At 45.8% G+C, this 20,013-nt stretch overlaps 1 protein-coding gene across 1 annotated transcript in view; it reads left to right on the top strand.

Annotated features, from left to right (window-relative positions):
- Positions 1-20,013, top strand: part of LOC124387534 (vascular cell adhesion protein 1-like) — a 78,263-nt gene that overhangs the window by 8,356 nt on the left and 49,894 nt on the right. Inside the window, exons 3-4 of the mRNA XM_046851945.1 lie at positions 5,471-5,503; positions 11,955-12,230. Coding sequence (XP_046707901.1) covers positions 5,471-5,503; positions 11,955-12,230 — 309 coding nt within the window. The remainder of the gene's footprint in view (positions 1-5,470; positions 5,504-11,954; positions 12,231-20,013) is intronic.

Here is a 20,013-nt window from a genome sequence, read left to right as displayed (position 1 = left end):
AGATTGTGGACAGATTAAGACTTTGTGCTCTTTGGTTTCTATGTAACATGGCAACATTTTTTGTTATAAGAGAATGTCTCTGGGTTATGTATGTAACCCTAGTTCCCTCGGGGAATAAGACACTGCATCGAAATGCTCCCAAGTGTTCACGATCTGAAATAATGTGTGTAATCAGTAAAAAATTTGATGCTGGTAATCACCGGCAGGGTGATGTAACGACCAGGAAGTATAAAACGCATATCAGGTGAGGCAGCACCAGCTTCTGTAGACACAGTACACAGTAAAAATTAGACAACGTTCCTCCGGAACCCTGGTGCTACACTAGACAACAAAATAAAGCTACAACACAACACAAGCTACATAAAGTGCATCGAGTGCAACCTGGTGCAAACAGTGCAGACAAAAAACAGTACAGACAGACATTACAAGACAAGACATAAAACCAAGATATCGCCGACCAGTGAACCTACTGTATACTTTGGTTATATATTACTGTAAACTGTAAAAACTATACCCAGGAGTGAATATAAGAAATACAATGTAGTGCAAAAAAACAGCAGCAGTCAAGAGGTGCAAAAGACAGCATGTAAACAGTGTAGTATAATATATAATATAATAAACTCGAAGGTGCAAAAAAAAAGCATGTAAACAATATAATAGTCAAAGGTGCAAAAGACGGCATGTAAACAGTAATACAGTGAAAGGTGCTTCGAAACCATTTTCCTGATGGTAGAAGAGTGAAAAGTCTGTGTAATGGGTGTGTGTGGTCATCCACAATGTTGTTTGCTTTGCGGATGCAGCGTGTGGTGTAAATGTGCATAATAGAGGGAAGAGAGACTCCGATGAGCTTCTCAGCTGTCCTCTTTATCCTCTGTAGGGTCTTGCAGTCCGACACGGTGCAGTTCCCAAACCAGGCAGTGATGCAGCTGCTCAAGATGCTCTCAATGGTCCCCCTGTAGAACATGGTCAGGATGGGGGGAGGGAGATGAGCTTTCCTAAGCCTTCTCAGAAAGTAGAGACGCTGCTGGGCTTTCTTGGTAAATGAGCTGGTGTTGAGTGACCCGTTGAGGTTGTCCACCAGATGAACACCAAGGAATTTGGTGCTCTTGACGATCTCCACTGAGGATCCATCAATAATCAGTGGAGATTGGTCGCTCTGTGCTCTCCTAAAGTCCACAACCATCTCTTTTATTTTGTCGATGAGACCGGTTGTTTGCTCCACACCAGGAAGTTAACCGTTGCACCTCCTCTCTGTATGCTGACTCGTCGTTTGTGCTGATTAGACCCACCACGGTCGTGTCATCAGCAAACTTATTTGTATGATTTGAGCTGGGCATTGCTACACAGTCATGGGTCAGCAAAGAGAACAGCAGTGGGCTGAGCACACAGCCCTGAGGGGCCCCAGTGCTCAGTGTTCTGCTGGAGATGCTGTTCCCAATCCAAACTGACTGAGGTCTCTCGAAGCATTCGGGCTGTCACATCGATAGTCATTGAGGCAGGATATGGTAGACTTCTTCGGCATTGGAACGATGGTCGTTGTCTTGAAGCATGTGGGAACAACGTTACTGCTCAGGGAGATGTTAAAGATATCAGGGAAGACATCCGCTAGCTGTTCTGCACATTCCCTGAGCACTCTGCCACGAATGTTGTCAGGTTCAGCAGACTTCCGTGGGTTAACTCTGCATAGAGTTTTTCTCACTTTAGCTGTGGTTAGACAGAGCACCTGGTCAGTGGGAGGAGGGGTGGTCTTCCTCGCCTTGACATTGTTCTGTACCTCAAACCGCACATAGAAGTCGTTCAGTGCATCTGGGAGGGAGGCGTCACGGTCACAAGCAGGTGATGTTGTCTTGTAGTTTGTGATCGCCTGGATGCCCTGCCACATGCGCCGGGTGTCTCCGCTGTCCTGGAAGTGGTTGTGGATTTTCTTTGCGTCTGTGTGCTTCGTCTCTCTTATGGCACAGGATAGTTTGGCCTTTGCTGTTCTTAGGCTGCCTTGTCCCCAGTTCTGAAAGCAGAGTCTCTTTGTTTCAGCAGCACATGCACATTTGCGGTTTTCCACGGCTTCTGGTTGGAGCGTGTAGTGAAGGTCTTGGAGATGGTCACATCAACGCACTTGCTGATGTAGCTGGTCACTGTTGATGTGTACTCCTCCAAGTTGATGGAATCGCCGTTGGTTGCAGCCTCTCCAAACATGTCCCAGTGAGTGCACTCGAAACAGTTCTGAAGAGCAGAAGTAGCTCCTCCTGGCCAGGTTTTCACCTGTTTCAGAACCGGTTTAGAGTGTCTGATAAGCGGTCTGTATGCTGGAATTAGCTTAACAGAGCAGTCGCCTGAGTCGTTTGATGTTTCTGTAAACAAGATCCAGCGTGTTCGCTCTTCTTGTTGCAAAGTCTACATGCTGATGGAGTTTAGGGAGTGCCTCCTTAGCATTAGCGCTGGGAGGAATGTAAACAGTGGTGAATTCCCATAGTAAATAAAAAGGTCTGCATCTAACAGTCACAAACTCCACTACACCATTCCGTGTTGATATAAGCACACATGCCACCACCGCGAGTCTCACCGCACAGAGCTGCATTTCTGTCGGCTTCCAGAACTCTTTCACTGAGCCACATCTTAGTGAAAACAATGATGCAGCAATCTCTAAACTCTTTCCGTGTGGTTCGCTGGAGACGTTTGAAAGAAAAATGGACGGGAGAGCCAGCCAGCTAGAGTTAGCATTTAGCCTAGCACGTACACCCGCATGCTTGCCGCGCCTCCGCCACCTCGAGCAGCGCTTCCGACGTCCCCTCTCCCAGCCACCGGCATCAGGTGACACAGAGGGCTGGGGGCCTGGTCTTTGTGGCCGAGGTCACAGCAAGCCGAGGTTGTGAAGGTTATTAATAACTTCATCATGCAGATTGTTGATTGCATGATGCCTGTAACGTAGCAGTGTCTCATGGTCGTACACATGAACATGACTGTGGTGTCCATGTATTGTAATAGGTCGGGCTAAATATTGTGAAAGCACCATTTTTGAATCCAGAGAGGCCGCTGCGAGCTACTGCCGCTCCGCCATCACTCATGCAGCAGCTCAGCCTGATATGCCTGCAACGCCGCCATGGTGTTCAGGGATGCAGCGGCTTGACCTGCCAAAGCATAGGCTTTACCCACGAGCACTGATGTATTGTATAGGGGTCTCATTGGTAAAGTCGGGGTCTTAAAAGAGTAGGCAAATCCAGGAGAGAGATAGGTGACAAGCTTCTCTTCAACCCACGGCATCGCCACATAACCATGTTCTTTCCACCCTAAAAAACTGGGGTGAAGGGGCGAGACGAAAATTGTTTAACCCATGACCTGGACACCTCGGTGTGTACGTCGGGAAAAAAGGTAAGACCCCGACGCGGAGGTTGTGACACGGGTGTCAGAAAGTGCTCATCTAATTTACTAGATAAAAGCACTTTCTGCTCATGAGCCAGCCAAGTTATATCAAGCTTGGCAATGGCATGCCTTACAACCTCTGTAATCTCCTCGGCTTCTGTATCACAGAGCACCTCGGAGGAAGAGAGGCAGAGCTGCATCTGCTCGTCGCAGGGGGAAGAATCTGCCGAAAGGTGTGCTTCTGAAGCCTGCGAACAAGGGCTGGACCGAGCTGGTGAGGTTGGAAATAGGGACATGACTGTCTCGAAACCCTCTGCAAGGTCCAGCTGCGAACCCCAGGAGCTGCCTTGGTGAGAGCAGGGAGAGAACCGCGAGTAGCTAGAGTGCCCAGCGGGAGCGGAGTGAGCACAAAGACATGTGTGCACAGTGATCAAAGTTGGCTCCCTCGAGAAACGACTTCGTATGTTCGCTGCCAAGCAAGTGACACAAAAGATGCGTGTATCCCCCATTGTACATGACTATATATATATATATATATATATATATATATATATATATATATATATATATATATATATATATATATATATATAGGAAAAAAATATGCCATGCTTATTAATAAATTCAGCTGTGGTAATCTTTTGCAGATTGTAGATTGCTAAAAAACAGAGGAACAAACACTTTTGATATGCTGTTATTGAGAAAAAATAACTTTTGAATGTTAGAACCAGAGGTGGGAAGTAACAAAGTACAAATACATCATTGTTGTACTTAAGTAGATTTTTCTGGTATCAGTACTTTACTCCACTATTTATTTTTCAGACAACTTTTTACTTTTACTCATTAAATTTTTACACAAATATCTTTACTTTTAACTTACATTTTCAAAACCAGCTCGTTACTTTAGTTTTAATCCATTTATTTGGTGAATTCTTTTGTTTTTATTATTTTCACTGCGCGCCGAACAACCGATTTCCTGTCATTGTGCATCTTTTTCAATCCACTGGTGTATAAAGTCCTGTCGCTAACTCAGATGTAGGCTAGTTACGAAGCTGAGAATCAGCAGGCAGAAGGCAGTAAGAAGTTTGGGGTTCACGTGGATGAGACAGAGGGAGTCAGTGATGTAAACATGACTGAGAACAGAGACAATAATGATCATCATCATCTTTTCTCTGCTTGTGTTCTATATGTGGATCTTCAGCCTGGACACATTAATTCGGTAACAACATTTTTAATTCGTTTTATATTAATATTTTGGCTGTTAAAATTAAAATTATTTTAAACGGCACAAAATTTTATTAACACGCTATCAATTCACCATGCATTTCTGTTTTTTTTACCATTTTTATAAAAAAATGTAAATACATAAATAAATATCTAAATATAAAAGAGGTAAAATTAAAACCTTTGGGAAAAAATAAATTTATCCATGACGTTCTTTCTTTACTTAGATATAAAATAAGTAATTAAACTCCAGATAAAAATATATTTAATCAAAAAAATTTGTTTTATTCCTGCGCCAAGTCTCAAATCAAACACCAAATCCGCCATGTTTTACACAATTAACCCTCTATGTGGCATTTTGTGGGTTTTTCCCTCATAATGGTGGCACAAACTTAAATTACTGTCTTTATTGATTGTACAGATAAAAACAATACATCATTCAAATCTGTAAAATGTCTATGATTATAAATATATAAGTTTTTTAACTTGACTTGACGTGGTGCAGTTTCTCTGGTATCAACTCATTAACTGTCCTTGTGGAAACATAGCAAAGGCTCTTAATGAGGTCCACACATTTCTGCACTGTTATAGCCTTTATATTTAATCACTGTACATATGCTTACATATATATCACATGCTGTAAATATGATAAATATTTATCTGCACTATTTGCACGATTGCTACTTTTTGCACTTCTGGTAGATGCCAAACTGCATTTCGTTGCTGTGTACCTGTACAATGCAATGACAATAAAGATCGATCTACTTAAGTAAAGGATGTGTCTACTTTTGCTACCTCTGGTTGGAACTGAATATATATTTTTTTTAAACAAGAACCGCAAGCTTTATTGTTTACTTGCATCTATATTTTTTCTTTTTTCTGCATTTAGTATTGATTGAATTCATCCTTGGTATTCAAGCAGGTAATTAATGTAATTTTCTATCTACCTTTAATATGGTTGTAAATCTCAGTCTGTTCATTTACAAGTGGCTTTAATGAGTAAAATAATGGCATGCACAATACAGGTGAAATGATCTTTGTAAGAACATTGAATTTTACTCAGACCTTTAAACATAGCTTTGGTGAGACCTTAGACTGAGTTTTAAATATAAATACATACACACAAATGCTCTGATAATAATAATTCTATTGTACTGCGTTTTATATAATTTTGTGTGTGTGTGTGTCTGTGTGTGTGTGTGTGTGTGTGTGTGTGTGTGTGTGTGTGTGATGTATTGAAGTATTTAATATTAGATATTTTGGGAGTGTGACCAGTAGAGGGTTTTCTCTTAACAGAGAGTCACCACTCAAAGTTTGGCATGTAGTTGTTGTTGTCCTAGCTCAGGGGTGGCCAACCTGCTGCTCTCGAGCCGCATGCGGATCTTTGCCTGGTTTCATGCGGCGCTTACGTTCATAACGAAGTTTGTGGGTTTTTTTTAATGTGCGTGTTTGCTTAATTTGAGTTCAATACGGTATTTTTAAAACTTAAATGATCTTGCCCCTACTGGGAAACTTTGCGGTATTTTCATCTCACTCACATGCGCTTTTGACGGAAATACCGTATTCAACTCAAACGAAAAAAAACACAAACACCAACATCCATATGCAAATTGTTTTCTTAAATTTTAAGTAAACAGTTTGTTTCAAGTTCGCTCTCAAAATGGCAGGAAAAAATGCTCAGCAAAACGAAAATATGAAGATGAACACAGGACGGTTTTAACAGAGTGGGAGAGTTTATATATTTTTTTGTTGAACATAATGGCAAGTCATTCTGCCTTATGTCAGGCGTCATTAGCACATTTCAAATCTCAGTGGCACTTCAGCTCACTCCATGCTAACATCAACCAGGAATTTCCAAAAGGGACTGAACTTTACAAACACAAGTTGGTCATGTTGAAAAGTCAGGCAGAAAAGCAGATAGTTTTCCCAAAAATGTAGCTTTAAATTTGGCTTGGAAAATTTAATTTGGCTTGGAACATTGCACAGGCTAAAAAGCCATCCAATGAAGTGGAGTTTGTTAAATAATGCCTCAGTGACGTTGTTAAAATCTTGTCCTCTGAAAACGACAAACTAATACGCATTGTATCAGACGTGCAACTTTCCCTCCACACTGTTGAACACAGAATATCGGACATTAACACAGCTACTGAATCACAGTTTCATTTTCAGCTGAAATGCCAGAAGTCCCACTAAGCAACATGCATAGTAAAAGAAAAACGCTATTGTAAATTATTATATTTTTGATTGTGGACTTGGTTGAACTGACAGTGTGTGTGTGTGTAAGAGGAAGGGATGGGTGATGTTCATGTGTGCCCATGTGTATGATGTGGCTCTTTGCAGTAACACAGTAAAAAATGTGGCTCTTGGTCTCTGACTGGTTGGCCACCCCTGTCCCTGCTGAAGTCAGCTCGTGTTCAACTAATGTAAAATAAAAAAGACATAAGTCCATCCTTCTGCCTCCATATGTTGCTGTATATTACCTGTAGGCCTCCTTTTGGGTGGCATCAAATCCAGCCATTTGCCATTTTTTCGTAAAGGAAGTGATCTTCACTGGGCCACTAAATCAGTGCTCCAGGCAGGCAGCCAGTTTAATAAAAAGTGCAAGTGATTCAAGAAGTCCCTGCTCCTTAGTCAGTGAGTGAACTGAAGGCTTCTATGCTTGCTGAATTATTATTATAAGTTTCTGCCCAGTCTGCCCCTGGTGCTGTCGTACAGGTTGTTGAGGAAGGAGGCATAGTGGATGTGGGTACGAGTACACTATTATATATCGAGTGGAACATGAGCATCAAAATGCTGATGGTTTGAGCTGGTTGCCCCTGTCTGAAAAAAGAGTGGAGACAACAGCGGAGGAAGAGGTAGTGCTGCTGCTGGACACAAACATGTTTCACTGGTAAAAGCAGAGCAGGTAAAGAAATGGACAGCTAAAGATCCTGTTTTGGCCCAAGTAAGAATGTACATGCTTAGAGGATGACCCAGGAGAATGGAGGATCCAGTCTTCGGACTATACATTAAAAAACAGAATGAACTAAGTGTCACATGTGCCAGATGCCAAGATAACCAGAACAACCCTCCTTGTGCAGCCTTACACGTTTGGGAAATTCCAAAGTTACCATGAAGAATAATTCTGATTCATTGATTGATTAAGCAGGTCCTTGGCAAGGAAAAACATTCCTGATCCTGGTGGATGTGGTGTTCTAAACAGATAGAAATGTATGCTTTGAATAACGCTACAAAAAAGAGAGCATTTAAGCCAGGCTAGCTAGAGTGTTGTTCAGCTATTGGGTTACACTGCAATCTACTACAAGAAAATTACCCACAGAGCTGTTGTATGGAAGGAAACTGAGGTATACCCTAGATCTCATTTACCCTGACTTCAAGTGCAAGACAAGCAAATAAAGCAGAAGTGGAATCATGACTAGCATGCTAAGGAATGACAATTGAGTATAGGTGATCAGGAGTATAGCAAAAACTTCAGTTCAGGGTCTAGCTGGATTCCAGGAATAATTCAGAAGAGGACTAGCCCTCTCCAGTATGCGGTCACACTTGGAATTGGCCAGGCCATAGACCAGCACATTGATCAGGTAAGAACCAGACATGTAGTATCTCTTGCTGAAAAAAACTATTTTGTTGGAAACTTCCTTGCAAGACAGGGAGGAACTTTTATTCCCAGATTCAGGAAGTCCTACACCTTCAGAGGACAATTTTGCAGTGTTGCTCAGGTCCCAAAAAGAGGCTTGGTGAGAGAGAGAGTACCAGAGGGGACAGTGTGAAGTCTCCCAGGTCACAAAAAGATCGACCTGGGCTCTGTATAACCTCTGCCATACAAGCTCCACCACCTCGGGGTGGAGTCGCCATTCCACAGGCCTCGGCCCCTGTCTCGACAGAGCATCTGCTCTGACATTCAACCGTCCTTGGATGTAAACCACTCTCAATGAGAGGAGCCTGTCCCGAGACCACAAAAAGACCTCTCACGCCAGCTTGTACAAGGAGCGAGACCGGAGTCCCCCCTGGTGGTTGATGTAAGAGACCACCGCAGTATTGTCCGTGCAGACCAACACATGGCGATCTTTTAAATCTGGGAGGATGTGTTTTAACCCCAAAAACACCGCCATTATCTCCAGGCAATTTATGTCCCATGAGAGACACCACAGCCCCTGGGCGGAGTGGCCATTCATGACCGCTCCCCAACCTGTGAGGGATGCGTCCGTCGTTAGCGTCACGCAACGACAAGGAGTCCCTAAAACCGGGCCTTGGGACAGAAACGTTGGGTCCTTCCATATATCCAAGGCTCGAAGGGCACGCCACGAGACCTTGATAATACAATATGGATTCCCCCTGGTGGAGAACCCTCTGCCCCAGAGCCACCCCTGGAGGGGCCTCATGTGGAGGAGGCCAAGCGGAATTATACTGGACACTGCTGCCATAAGACCCAGCAGCCTCTGGAACTGCGTCACAGTGAGTGGCTGGCCTTCTCTCACCCTGCTGACTGCGGTGAAGATGACTTCGACCCAGGCGGGAGACAACTATGCCCGCATCCTTGTCTAGTCCCACACCACGCCCAAAAAAGTGGTTCTCTGCACCGGAGAAAGTACATTCTTGTTCAGTCAAAACCCAATCACCTTAATGCAGGCAAGAACGACATCTCGATGCTGAACCACCTGGTGCTACGAATGAGCCAGTACCAACAAGTCGTCCATATAATTCAAAATGCGGATGCCGTGGAGCCGCAGCGGGGTCAGTGCTGGGTCGATGCATTTCGTGAAAGTGCAGGTTGAGAGTGCTAGGCCGAACAGGAGGACCCGATATTGGCCCCCGAAAGCAAACCTCAGGAACCTCCTGTGTGCAGGAAAGATGAAAATGTGGAAGTACGTGTCCTTCAGATCTATCGTGACAAACCAGTCCTCGGACCTGATATGAGTCACGACCTCCTTGAGGGTGAGCATCCTGAACCTGAGCCTCATGAGTGAGTGGTTCAAGGAGCAAAGCTTTAGAATGGGACGTAACCTGCCATCCTTCTTCGGAACGACAAAGTACGGGCTGTAGAAGCCTGACTCTTGAACCGAGGAGGGAACCACCTTGATGGCCGTTTCCCCAGGAGAGTGCGCACTTCCCATTCCAGGACCAGAGCCTGTTCAGGGGTGGGACACAACCCTTTGATCCAGGGAGGAGAGGTCGCAGAGTGAATCACGTAGCCGTTCTCTTTAGTCTGCAGGACCCACTGGGAGACATCTGGCAGCCCCTCCCAAGCTGTCAGAAAGTTCCTCAGGGGAACCAGCCCCTCATGGCTGGCCTCTGACCCACTCAGATCAGCTGGAGCCCCACAGCTGATGACACCTCGCAAGAAGAGACGGAACTCCCCGTTCAGGTGGAAAGATGGGGAGCGAACCGCTGGAGGGTTGACATCTCCTGAGAGGCGGCAGGTCTCCCCAATCCATACCAAAACTTTGGGCGGAACTGGAGGGGGACATCCGCTGGAGGGGGGCCGTGCTGTGAAGCACATCTTGTGGCAGAGCTAACGGCCTGGCCTCCTGGTGGTGGGGGGGAGGGATGGGCACCGTAGCATGAGGTGTACACCGTCCCCCCGACCGTAGACTGTCAGGATCTATGCACCACAGCCCGTTTGTTGGAGGGGAGGGTGACCCTCAGGTCATCCTGCTTCTTCTTGGGCCTAGAGCGTAGCCTGGGGCCCATAGGCCCTGCCCACGGATTTCGGGTGGCTCTGCTTTTGGGCTTTGCGGTGCCCAGAAGGACCGGGCTGGGGCTGCCGCCAAGCAGCCCCACGAGATGGGTGAGGGAGGTACTGCTGAAATGCAGCCGACTGCTTTTTAGACTCCTGGAACCTGTTCACGACCGTCGTCACAGCGTCACCAAACAGTCCAGGAGGAGCCATCGTTCGACAGCACAGCTTGATCCTTATCTGGGAGGTCAGATAAGGTGAGCCACAAATGCCTCTCTGTCGCTACCAGGGCCGCCATGGACCGACCAACGGCCCGTACCGTGTGCTTGGTTGCCCGAAGGGTTAAGTTGGCAGCACGATGCAACTCCTTCATATCGGCAGCCCCGGAGCTAAGTCCCTCATTCCAATCACGTAACAGGTCAGTCTGGTATGCCAGCAACACATCTATGGTGTGGAGGCAACACGCAGCCTGGCCTGCTGCCACGTAAACCTTCCCTACTAAGGCTGATGTCACATGCAACGGCTTAGTAGGGAACAACGGGGCCTTTAGTGACGATGCTATGCTAGGGGAGAGATAGCTAGCTAGCGTCTCTTCCACACGCGGCATCGCCCCGTAGCCGCACTCCTTAGCCCCAACCACATTCGCGTAGAGCGAGGAGTGTTGGGAAAATGTACGCGCAGAGTACGGGGTCTCCCAGGACCTGGACAACTCGGTGTGCAGGTCGGGGAAGAATGGAAGGCCCCGGCACCGAGGAAGTGACAAAGGACGCAGGAAACACTCATCCAGCTTACTGGGTGCGTGCTGCTTCTGCTTTTCCACCGGCCAAGCTAGATCCAGCTTGGACACAGCTCGTGTTACAACCTCCAGGAGCTCCTTATACAGCACAGGCTGTAAGGAATCCACAGGCTTGCTAGCATCCATCATCTCAACCTCCTTGGAGGCAGAGAAATGTAACACCGTGCTGCTCGTGCCGGGAGAAAAAAACAAAAAGGGAGGTGGTAGCTCAGTGGTTAAGGCATTGGGCTTTGGATCAGAAGATCACAGGTTCAAATCCCACCAAGCTGCCACTGCTGGGCCCTTGAGCAAAAAGCCCTAAAACCCTCCCCTGCTCAGTTGTAAGTCGCTCTGGATAAGGGCGTCTGCCAAATGCGCAAATGTAAATGTGAAAAAAGCAAACAAACAAAAAAAGGCTTCTCTGGTCATGCGCACCAACCAATTAGTGAAAATAATCTTTTACAGGGTCATGAATATTTTTATGCATTAAAGAATCAGTAGTTATTTTGGCCACTTGTCCACATGCTAAACATCTCATTCTTGTAACTGGTGGCTTTTAGCTTTCTGAGTAACAAACATTATATTTAGCTTGTCTTTTTCTTTGGCAGGTTAAACTTGTCAGTTTAAAACAGTTACATCCTGCTCAATCCATCTCTCCTTGTGCTCCCACTGTTACAGTACAAGCTACAGTGAGACAGTGTGAGCATTGCTGAGCAGAACTGGTGTGAGGTGAACCGGAAATTAAATGGCACAACACTTAAATGTCACCAAAATGTGTACAACTGTTTTAATAAGCTGTTTAGAGGCTTTAAAGGGCTTCATAAAGTTATTGTTTCAGAAACAGGATGTTATTACTTATTTAAATAACGGTTTTGGGTTTTCATTCATACATAACAATAGTTATTTATTTTATGATTACAGAGAGTCAAAAACCTGTGGTGATTGTAAAGCCTGATACACAAGTGTTCAGAGGAGAAACTGTGACTATCAGGTGTGAAATAAAAACAGGAGGAAACACTGAGTGGGCATACGACTGGTATAAGGATGATAACACACTCAACCCAATCTACACAACACAGGAGTTCAGCATCAGCTCTGTTGCAGACTCTTCTAAAGGGAAATACACCTGCAGAGGGAGGAGACACAGTGACAATCAGATCTCAGAGATGAGTGATTCTGTTACTCTCACTGTATCAGGTGAGTTTGTGAGTTTGTCATTATTACAGTATTCATCAAAAAGTGTTAATTGTCTGATTGCTGGAATTTCATTTTGCATTTTATTTTATTTTAAATGATTGGAAAATTAAAGATGTGTATAAGAAATATGTTCTTCACCTACTGCAGGGGTGGCCAACCCGTGGCTCTTTGGCTGGTTTCATGCGGCTCTTACGTTCATATCTAAGTTTGTTTGTTTGTTTTTGAATGTGCGTGTTCGCTTCGCTTGAGTTCAATACGGTATTTTTAAGACTTAAATGAGCTTGCCCCTACTGTGAAACTTTGCGGTATATCAGACCTGGGCAAACTACGGCCCGTGAGGGCAATCATAAATTACAGGGATGCACCGAAATTTTTCAGCTGAAATACCTACATCACCAAAACAACACGGCAGAAACACAATTATAATGACGCAATAAAAAAGCGCAGCAGCACACGGTCATCTGGATAAGAGCAACATGTCGGCGGTGTGTGGAGAGCGATTTGCAAAACATGCAATGCTGAAATTTTAAGAGGGGCTGTATCTGCAAAGAGTTTCTCCAAGTTGGGTTTAATTTATCACCTGAAATCCAAACATCCCAATTGGCAATTATAAATATGAGAGGAACGCGGCGCAGAAAAGTAAAGTCAATCTGAGGTTGCGTACTCAGTCTGTAGAGGACGTTTTTGAAAAGGCAGGAAAGTTTTTCCGTGATAGTACCAAGGCAAAAGGCATAACACAAAAAATTATTGATTTCATTGCCTTTTGAATTGAATTTTCATTTCGGTGCATCCCTAAAATATTATCGTTGGTGTGGCCCTCTGACACAATTCAGGTTTCTCATGTGGCCCCTTGTAAAAATTAATTGCCCACCCCTGTGTTATATTCATCTCACGCACATGCGCATTTGACAAAAATACCGTAATGAACCCCAGGCGAAGTGAACACACATAAAAAAACACACACAAAGTCTGTGTTTTCTACCCTGAAACACGTGAAATCAAAGCATCGATCTGTTCTGACTGACACCCATGTAAAATAATTGCTTCGAGTGGCAACAACGGAATACGAGCCAGATTTGAAGGGAATTGTTCAAGGCAAGGAATGCCAAAAGTCCCACCAATTAACATGCATAGCAAAAGAAAAAATGCTATTGTAAATTATTATATTTTTGTTTGTGGTAAAACTTGATAAAACTAAGAGTTTGTGTGTGTGAGACAGTGCACACAATGTTCATTGTTGAAAATGACTGTCCTGTGGTCTTAGAACTGTAGGAGTCAATTTCTGTCATTATGTTGGTGTGTGACATTTACAATAAATCTAGCTGAGCAGAGGGTGTGTGTGTGTGTGTGTGTGTGTGTGTGTGTGTGTGTGTGTGTGTGTGTGTGTGTATGTGTGTGTGTGTGTGTGTATGTGTGTGTGTGTGTGTGTGTGTGTGTGTGTGTGTGAGAGGAAAGTGTTGGGTGATGTTCATGTGTGCCCATGTGTATGATGTGGCTCTTTGCGGTAACACAGTAAAAATGACCTACTGTAATAGTAAAACTGATCCTGCTGTAATGATCGTACATATTTCACAGTTTCACTGTTGTACCTTCACAGTAAAGATTTATAATTTCAGCTTTGGTAAAGTCCCAGGAACAGGCTGTGTACAATCCATATGCATTTTATTGATTCAATACAGACACCTTATTCCTAAAACACAGGAAGCAGTTACAAGCATAAAGTCTGCTAGACAAAAAAAGGCGGTCAGAGAAGTAAACAAATCCGACAAACACAAAGAGCGAGAAGAATATCTAAAAACAACAAGGGTCAGTACATAATAAAGCAAAGAGCATGAAATCATTAACAGCCTGATATGCACTAGGATACACAATACTTTGCAAGGAAGCTTAGCATTAGCCTGGAATTTTATAGAGGTATTGATGAGTGCAGTTGGTAGTGTAGAAGAGCTGTTATACACTAGAGTTTAAATTAGGGCTGCAGCTATCATTTATATTAGTAATTAAGTATTTTACCAATTATTCCAACAATTAATCAAATAATCAGATAGACTGCTCTTAGAACATGTTTCACTCATAAACAAACATACAGTTCAGCATCAGTTCAACATCAAGGAGAACATTTTGAGAGGAATAAATGATGAAAGAATCTCCTGACTAACTTGTCACAACACCTGTGGCCTAATTTGTGTAATTTTTTCAGGTTTTTTTGAGTCTTTCTACATGAACTGGGTTGATTAAGCAAAGTTCTTTAACAAAAATATTAATAGGAACTTTATAGCCATATTAAATCATAGTACATAGATACTTATGTACATTTTAAGGCAAATACATTTGTACTTTTACTCAAGTTAAGGTTTAAAGGGAGCACATTTATTTTTACTAGTATAATATTTTACATAGTTTATCTCTAATTTTGCTCAGCTACATGCTTTGTGTACTGTGTACTTTGTGTATCAACACTGCTAGCTATGGATAGTGATAATTATTCTTAGAAAATAATGTAAATAAGATTTCACCCAAAATTCAAGATGATTGATGCATGACCACAACTAATATTTAAATGATGCATTGATGGATTAGATGTGGATTATTATTAAATATTATTATTATTATTATTATTATTATTATTTTGATTTATTATAAACTTTAACTTCCCTCTTTTCATTCATATCACGAGTCTAAATAAAAACTAATTAAATAAATAAAAATATTTCAAAATAGACATGAGATGTTTGGCATCAGCACAGGGCGAGTATATTTCTGCTTTACTGTAGAAGCGATTAGTGTAGTAAATACTTCTTAACTTTTAAAAATTCTATTTAATTTTTAACAGAAAATTCTAAACCTGAACTCACATCAGACCCTAAAGAAGCTGCACTGACAGGAAACTCAGTGACTCTGTACTGTACACTGAAGCTGCAGTCTGCTGGATGGAAGTTTTACTGGATCAAAGTCACACAGAGCCGTGAGACTGAAACACACTTCTACACCATCAGATCAGTTAGAGTCTCTGATGGAGGTTACTACTGGTGCAGAGCTGGAAGAGGAAACCCAGTCTACTACACACTCTTCAGTGATGCACTCTGGGTAAAAGTTATCGGTGAGTAAGAGACTTTTTGTTAAGTGTTCTGCACAAAATTAAACATACATTTGGGCAGAATACCAATATAGCAAAATTTACACAAATACAGTACATACAGCAGACTTAAATATTTTTAATTCTTAAATTATTTTATTAATAAAGAGAGACAGTGTAAGTATGGCTGAGAAGGGCTGTTGTGAGGTGAACTGGAAAACTTGATTCCACACACCTGATGCTCATCTCCACGCACACATATAAACCCCTAACTCACACCGACCCATTGTCCGTTATTATCTCAATGCATGCGCTGCTCATCCCACGATTTCAGACATATCTCCTTTGACTAAACTCAACGGCACACTTCTAACTCCCGCTCTCTCTATCTTTGTGCATGATCTGGTTGACTCTGGCTTGGCAGGGAACTTCATCTCTCAAGCCTGCCTCGACCACCTATGACTATGAGAGGGGCTCCCAGGACTTAGCGGTCTAGACCATCCAGGGACGCCCACTGGGTCGGGGCTGGGTAAAGCACCGGTTGTCCCTCTACAGGTGGGGCTGTTCCATCGCGAGGACATCAGGTTGATGGTGCTCGACGGCTCAACCATCAGTGTGATCCTGGGGAGGCCCTGGGTGCAACAACATGCCCCGAAATGCTCCCGGGTCCCCAGAGCCATGGTGGGTGCCACCAGGGTGGAGGAAGCCACGACCAAGACTCAGAGATTACCGAGGAGTACCAGGCATTTGGGGATGTGTTCTGTGCTCAGGAGGCTACTCGTCTCTCCCCATCACAGGTCCTGGGACTAGAGCGAAGCTGTCCAAGGTCCGAGTTTATCCCCTGTTTGCTCCTGAACACTGGGCAATGGATGAATACGTTCAGCAGGCTCTACGGCAGGGGTTCATCACCCATTCCTCCTCCATGGCTGCCTTGAGTTTTTTCTTTGTGGGGAAGAAGGACGGGGGTCTTCGTCCCTGCATTGATTACCGACAGCTAAACGCCCAGATCACACCTCTCCCTTACCATCTCCCGCTCGTTCCATCCACTCTGGAGGACCTAAGGGAGGCACGGGTGTTTTCAAAACTAGATCTCCGAAACGCCTATGACCTGGTACGCATCAGAAAGGGAGACAAATGGAAGACTGCCTTCATCACCCCCTCTGGACACTATAAGTACTGGGTCATTCCGTACAGCCTCTCCATCGCTCCAGCCGCCCTCCAGAAGTATGTTATGGTCTACATTGGCGACATCTTGATCTACTCACGGAACCTGGAGGAACACCATAGCCATGTACGTGATGTCCTAAGGGGCACTTTGTTCCCACAAGCTCTACCTAACCCTCTCGAAGTGCGAGTTCCACCGTAAGAGGATCCAGTTTCTGGGCTATGTGATCAGTGCACAGGGGATACAGATGGACGAGGGGAAGGTGAAGGCAGTGAGGGACTGGCCCGTCCCAGGGTTTATTAAGGAGCTCAAATGCGTCCTGGGCTTCGCAAACTTCTATTGCCGGTTCATTTGGGGTTACAGTCAGACCACCCCTCCCCTCACTTCCCTCCTCAGGGGTAAAGCGCAAACCTTGAAGTTGACTCAAGAGGCCCAGGAGGCCTTTAACGATCTCTGTCATTCAGATCCCCAGAGGCCCTTTGTGGTCGAGGTCGATGCCTCTCCCAGCTGTCAGGCACCCCTCCACAGCTCCACCCGTGCGCCGCCTTCTCGCACAAGCTCTCTGCTGCGGAACAGAACTACGACATCGGCAACCGCGAGCTTCTTGTGATAAAGCTGGCCCTGGACGAATGGAGGCACTGGCTGGGGGGAGCCGAGCACCCGTTTACTGTGGTCACCGACCACAAGAACCTCCAGTATCTACGGGAGGGCCGGAGACTCAACCCCAAGCAGGCTCGATGGGCCCTCTTTTTCACCCAGTTCCAGTTCCACGTCACCTACCGAGCCGGGGCACTGAATGGAAAGGCTGACACCCTCTCCTGGGTGTTCAGGCCTGAGGCACCCAGCGATCCGGTCTCCTTCCTTCCTCCCGCACTCGTCGTGGGGCAGTTGACAACAAGATCCGCATGGCCTCTCTCCAGGAACCAGCCCCTGAGGGGTGTCCCAAAGGACGTGTCTTCGTCCCCACCTCCTGCTGATGCAGGCTTATCCAGTCGGTACATGAGGGACCGGGCACGGGCCACCCTGGGGAGAGACGGATAGTCCAGCTCATCCAGACATGATACTGGTGGCCAAGGATGATGGAGGAGATCACCCGGTACGTCCAGGAGTGTCCCACCTGCGCCATATCCAAGGTACCACGCCACCTGCCAGTAGGCAAGCTGGTGCTGCTCCCCGTCCCACAGCGCCCCTGTTCCCACCTGGGAATCGATTTTGTGACCGACCTACCACGGTCGGGTGGAAACATGTGCGTCCTGGTAGTGGTGGACTGCTTCTCCAAGGCCTGCCGTTTCATCCCCCTCAAGGGCCTGCCAACCGCCCTCGAGACAGCCGAGGCCCTGTTTCAGCACATCTTTAGGAACTACGGCCTACTGGAGGAGATAGTCTAGGACTGTGGACCCCAGTTTATGTCTTGTGTTTGGAAGGCCTTCTTCCAGCTCCTGGGGTTATCGGTAAACCTGACGTCCGGTTACCACCCGCAATCCAACAACCATGCGGAACGAAAGATCCAGGAGCTGGGCAGGTACTTGAGGACTTACTGCAGCCAGGACCAGGGGGATTTTTGTCGTTTCCTGCCATGGATGGAGTACGCTCAGAACTCGCTCCGCCAGGACTTTCAGTGCATGCTGGGGTTCCAACCGCCCCTGTTCCCGTAGTCGGACGAGCCCAGCAACGTGCCCTCGGTTGATGCCTGGTTCCGGGAAAGCAACAGGGTCTGGGATTCGGCTCACACCTAGCTGTGAAGGTGTTTCCCTCCTCAACACCCGCAGTCAGGCTGACGCAAGGTGTCTGGAGTCTCCCCGCTTCTGGAGTCTCCCCGCTTCTGCACCGCTTCTGGCACTGGTGTGGCTGTCAACCAAAGGCCTGAGGTTGAAGCTGCCATGCCGAAAGCTTAGCCCTCAGTTCATTGGGCCCTTTAGGGTTTCCAGGAAGATCGGCCATGTGTTCCTGCTAAAGCCATGTGTCTTACCTGTCTCTCGCCCGCCAGGTGACCCTACGGTGGCCGTCCAGTCGGAGGTCGTGGATCAGCCTGGCGTCTACTCAGTGCAGGAGGTCCTGGATTCCCGACGGCACAGGGGGTCGCCTCGAGTACCTGGTGGACTAGGAGGGGTACAGTCCGGAGGAGCGGTCTTGGGTAGCCAGGCAGGACGTGTTGGACCCGGTGGAGTTCCATACCGTTCACCCATGCCGGGTCAGGGCATCCGGTGCCGCCCCTGGGGGAGGGGGTGGTGTCAGGGAGCTCCCTGCCTCTTCTCCCGTGCGTGCCCCGCCCGCACAGAGCTCCTCGACTGACTATTGATTCCACAAACCTGATGCACATCTCCACGCACACATATAAACCCCTCACTCACACCGACCCATTGTCCGTTATTATGTCAACGCATGCGCTGCTTACCCAACATTCTCCCAAGTGCAACCATGGATAATCTACAGACTACCTTTCGTTTCAGTTTGGGACTTAGTGAACCGCGCTCCCGGAGCGTACCACCGGATATCTCACCATTAAAACGAGTGTTTGTGTTGGCTCAGCCCTGTTTCGCAATAAACTGTCTTTGCTTTCACATTGGCTTTCACCTCCGGTTCCTTGCATAACACACTGAGTGTAAAAGATTAGTGTATAAGGAGTTATTAATTGACCAATCATATGTGTGTATTCATACAGACATGGAAAAAAAATTGGTACCCCCTTTGCAAAAATTTTAATAATTGAATTAATGTACCAAGATGGTGCCAAGATGGCGCCGGTGAGGTCAGCTGCCATCATGACTGCTCCGGCTATGTTTTCTCTTTTTTTTGTTTATTTTATACTTTTATTTACTTAATTACCATTCCATCTACAGAAGATGGACATCATTAGATATGACAGAGACACTCATATATATTGGTGTACATTGCACTCACCTTTCACCGTTTTTAAGGGAAAACAAAAGACGCTACCCATACCGGCGTCGACGAGGGAAACGAGCTGGTGTCAGGAACAGGCTGAGGGCACGCGCACACCTTCCCTGCTTCACAGAGACATGGCTGAACTGAGCGGTACCAGACCACGAGATCCAACCAGCCGAGTTTTTCTCGGTTTACCTCATGGACAGAACACTGGAGTCGGGGAGTCAAGAGGAGGTGGAGTGTATCTGATGGTGAACAACCACTGGTGCGACAGCGCGAGCATCATTCCCCTTTCATGCTCCTGCACATCAAACCTGGAACTACTGACCATCAAATGTTGGCCCTTTTATCTACCTACCTCAAGAACTCAGCTTGGTCATAGTCAGTGCCATTTATATTCCACCTCAAGCGGACACGGACACTGCAGTATGGGATTTACATGAGACACTAACACTTCACCAAAAACAGCATCGGGATGCTGCGCTCATTGTGGTAGGAGATTTTAACAGTGCCAACCTGTTGGCGTGTAACTGGGCCACTGTTACACACCGTTCAAGAACAGCTACAAGCCACAATCATGTCCATCGTTTGAAAATTGAACCATGCCACCATCTTCCTCATGCCTGTTTACAAACAAAGGCTAAAACAGGAAGCTC

Source organism: Silurus meridionalis, chromosome 6 (genome assembly GCF_014805685.1).
Source record: "Silurus meridionalis isolate SWU-2019-XX chromosome 6, ASM1480568v1, whole genome shotgun sequence".
Taxonomy (NCBI): Eukaryota; Metazoa; Chordata; class Actinopteri; order Siluriformes; family Siluridae; genus Silurus; species Silurus meridionalis.
The sequence above is the reverse complement of the archived record's forward strand: the minus strand, read 5'-3'. Positions and strand labels throughout refer to the sequence as shown.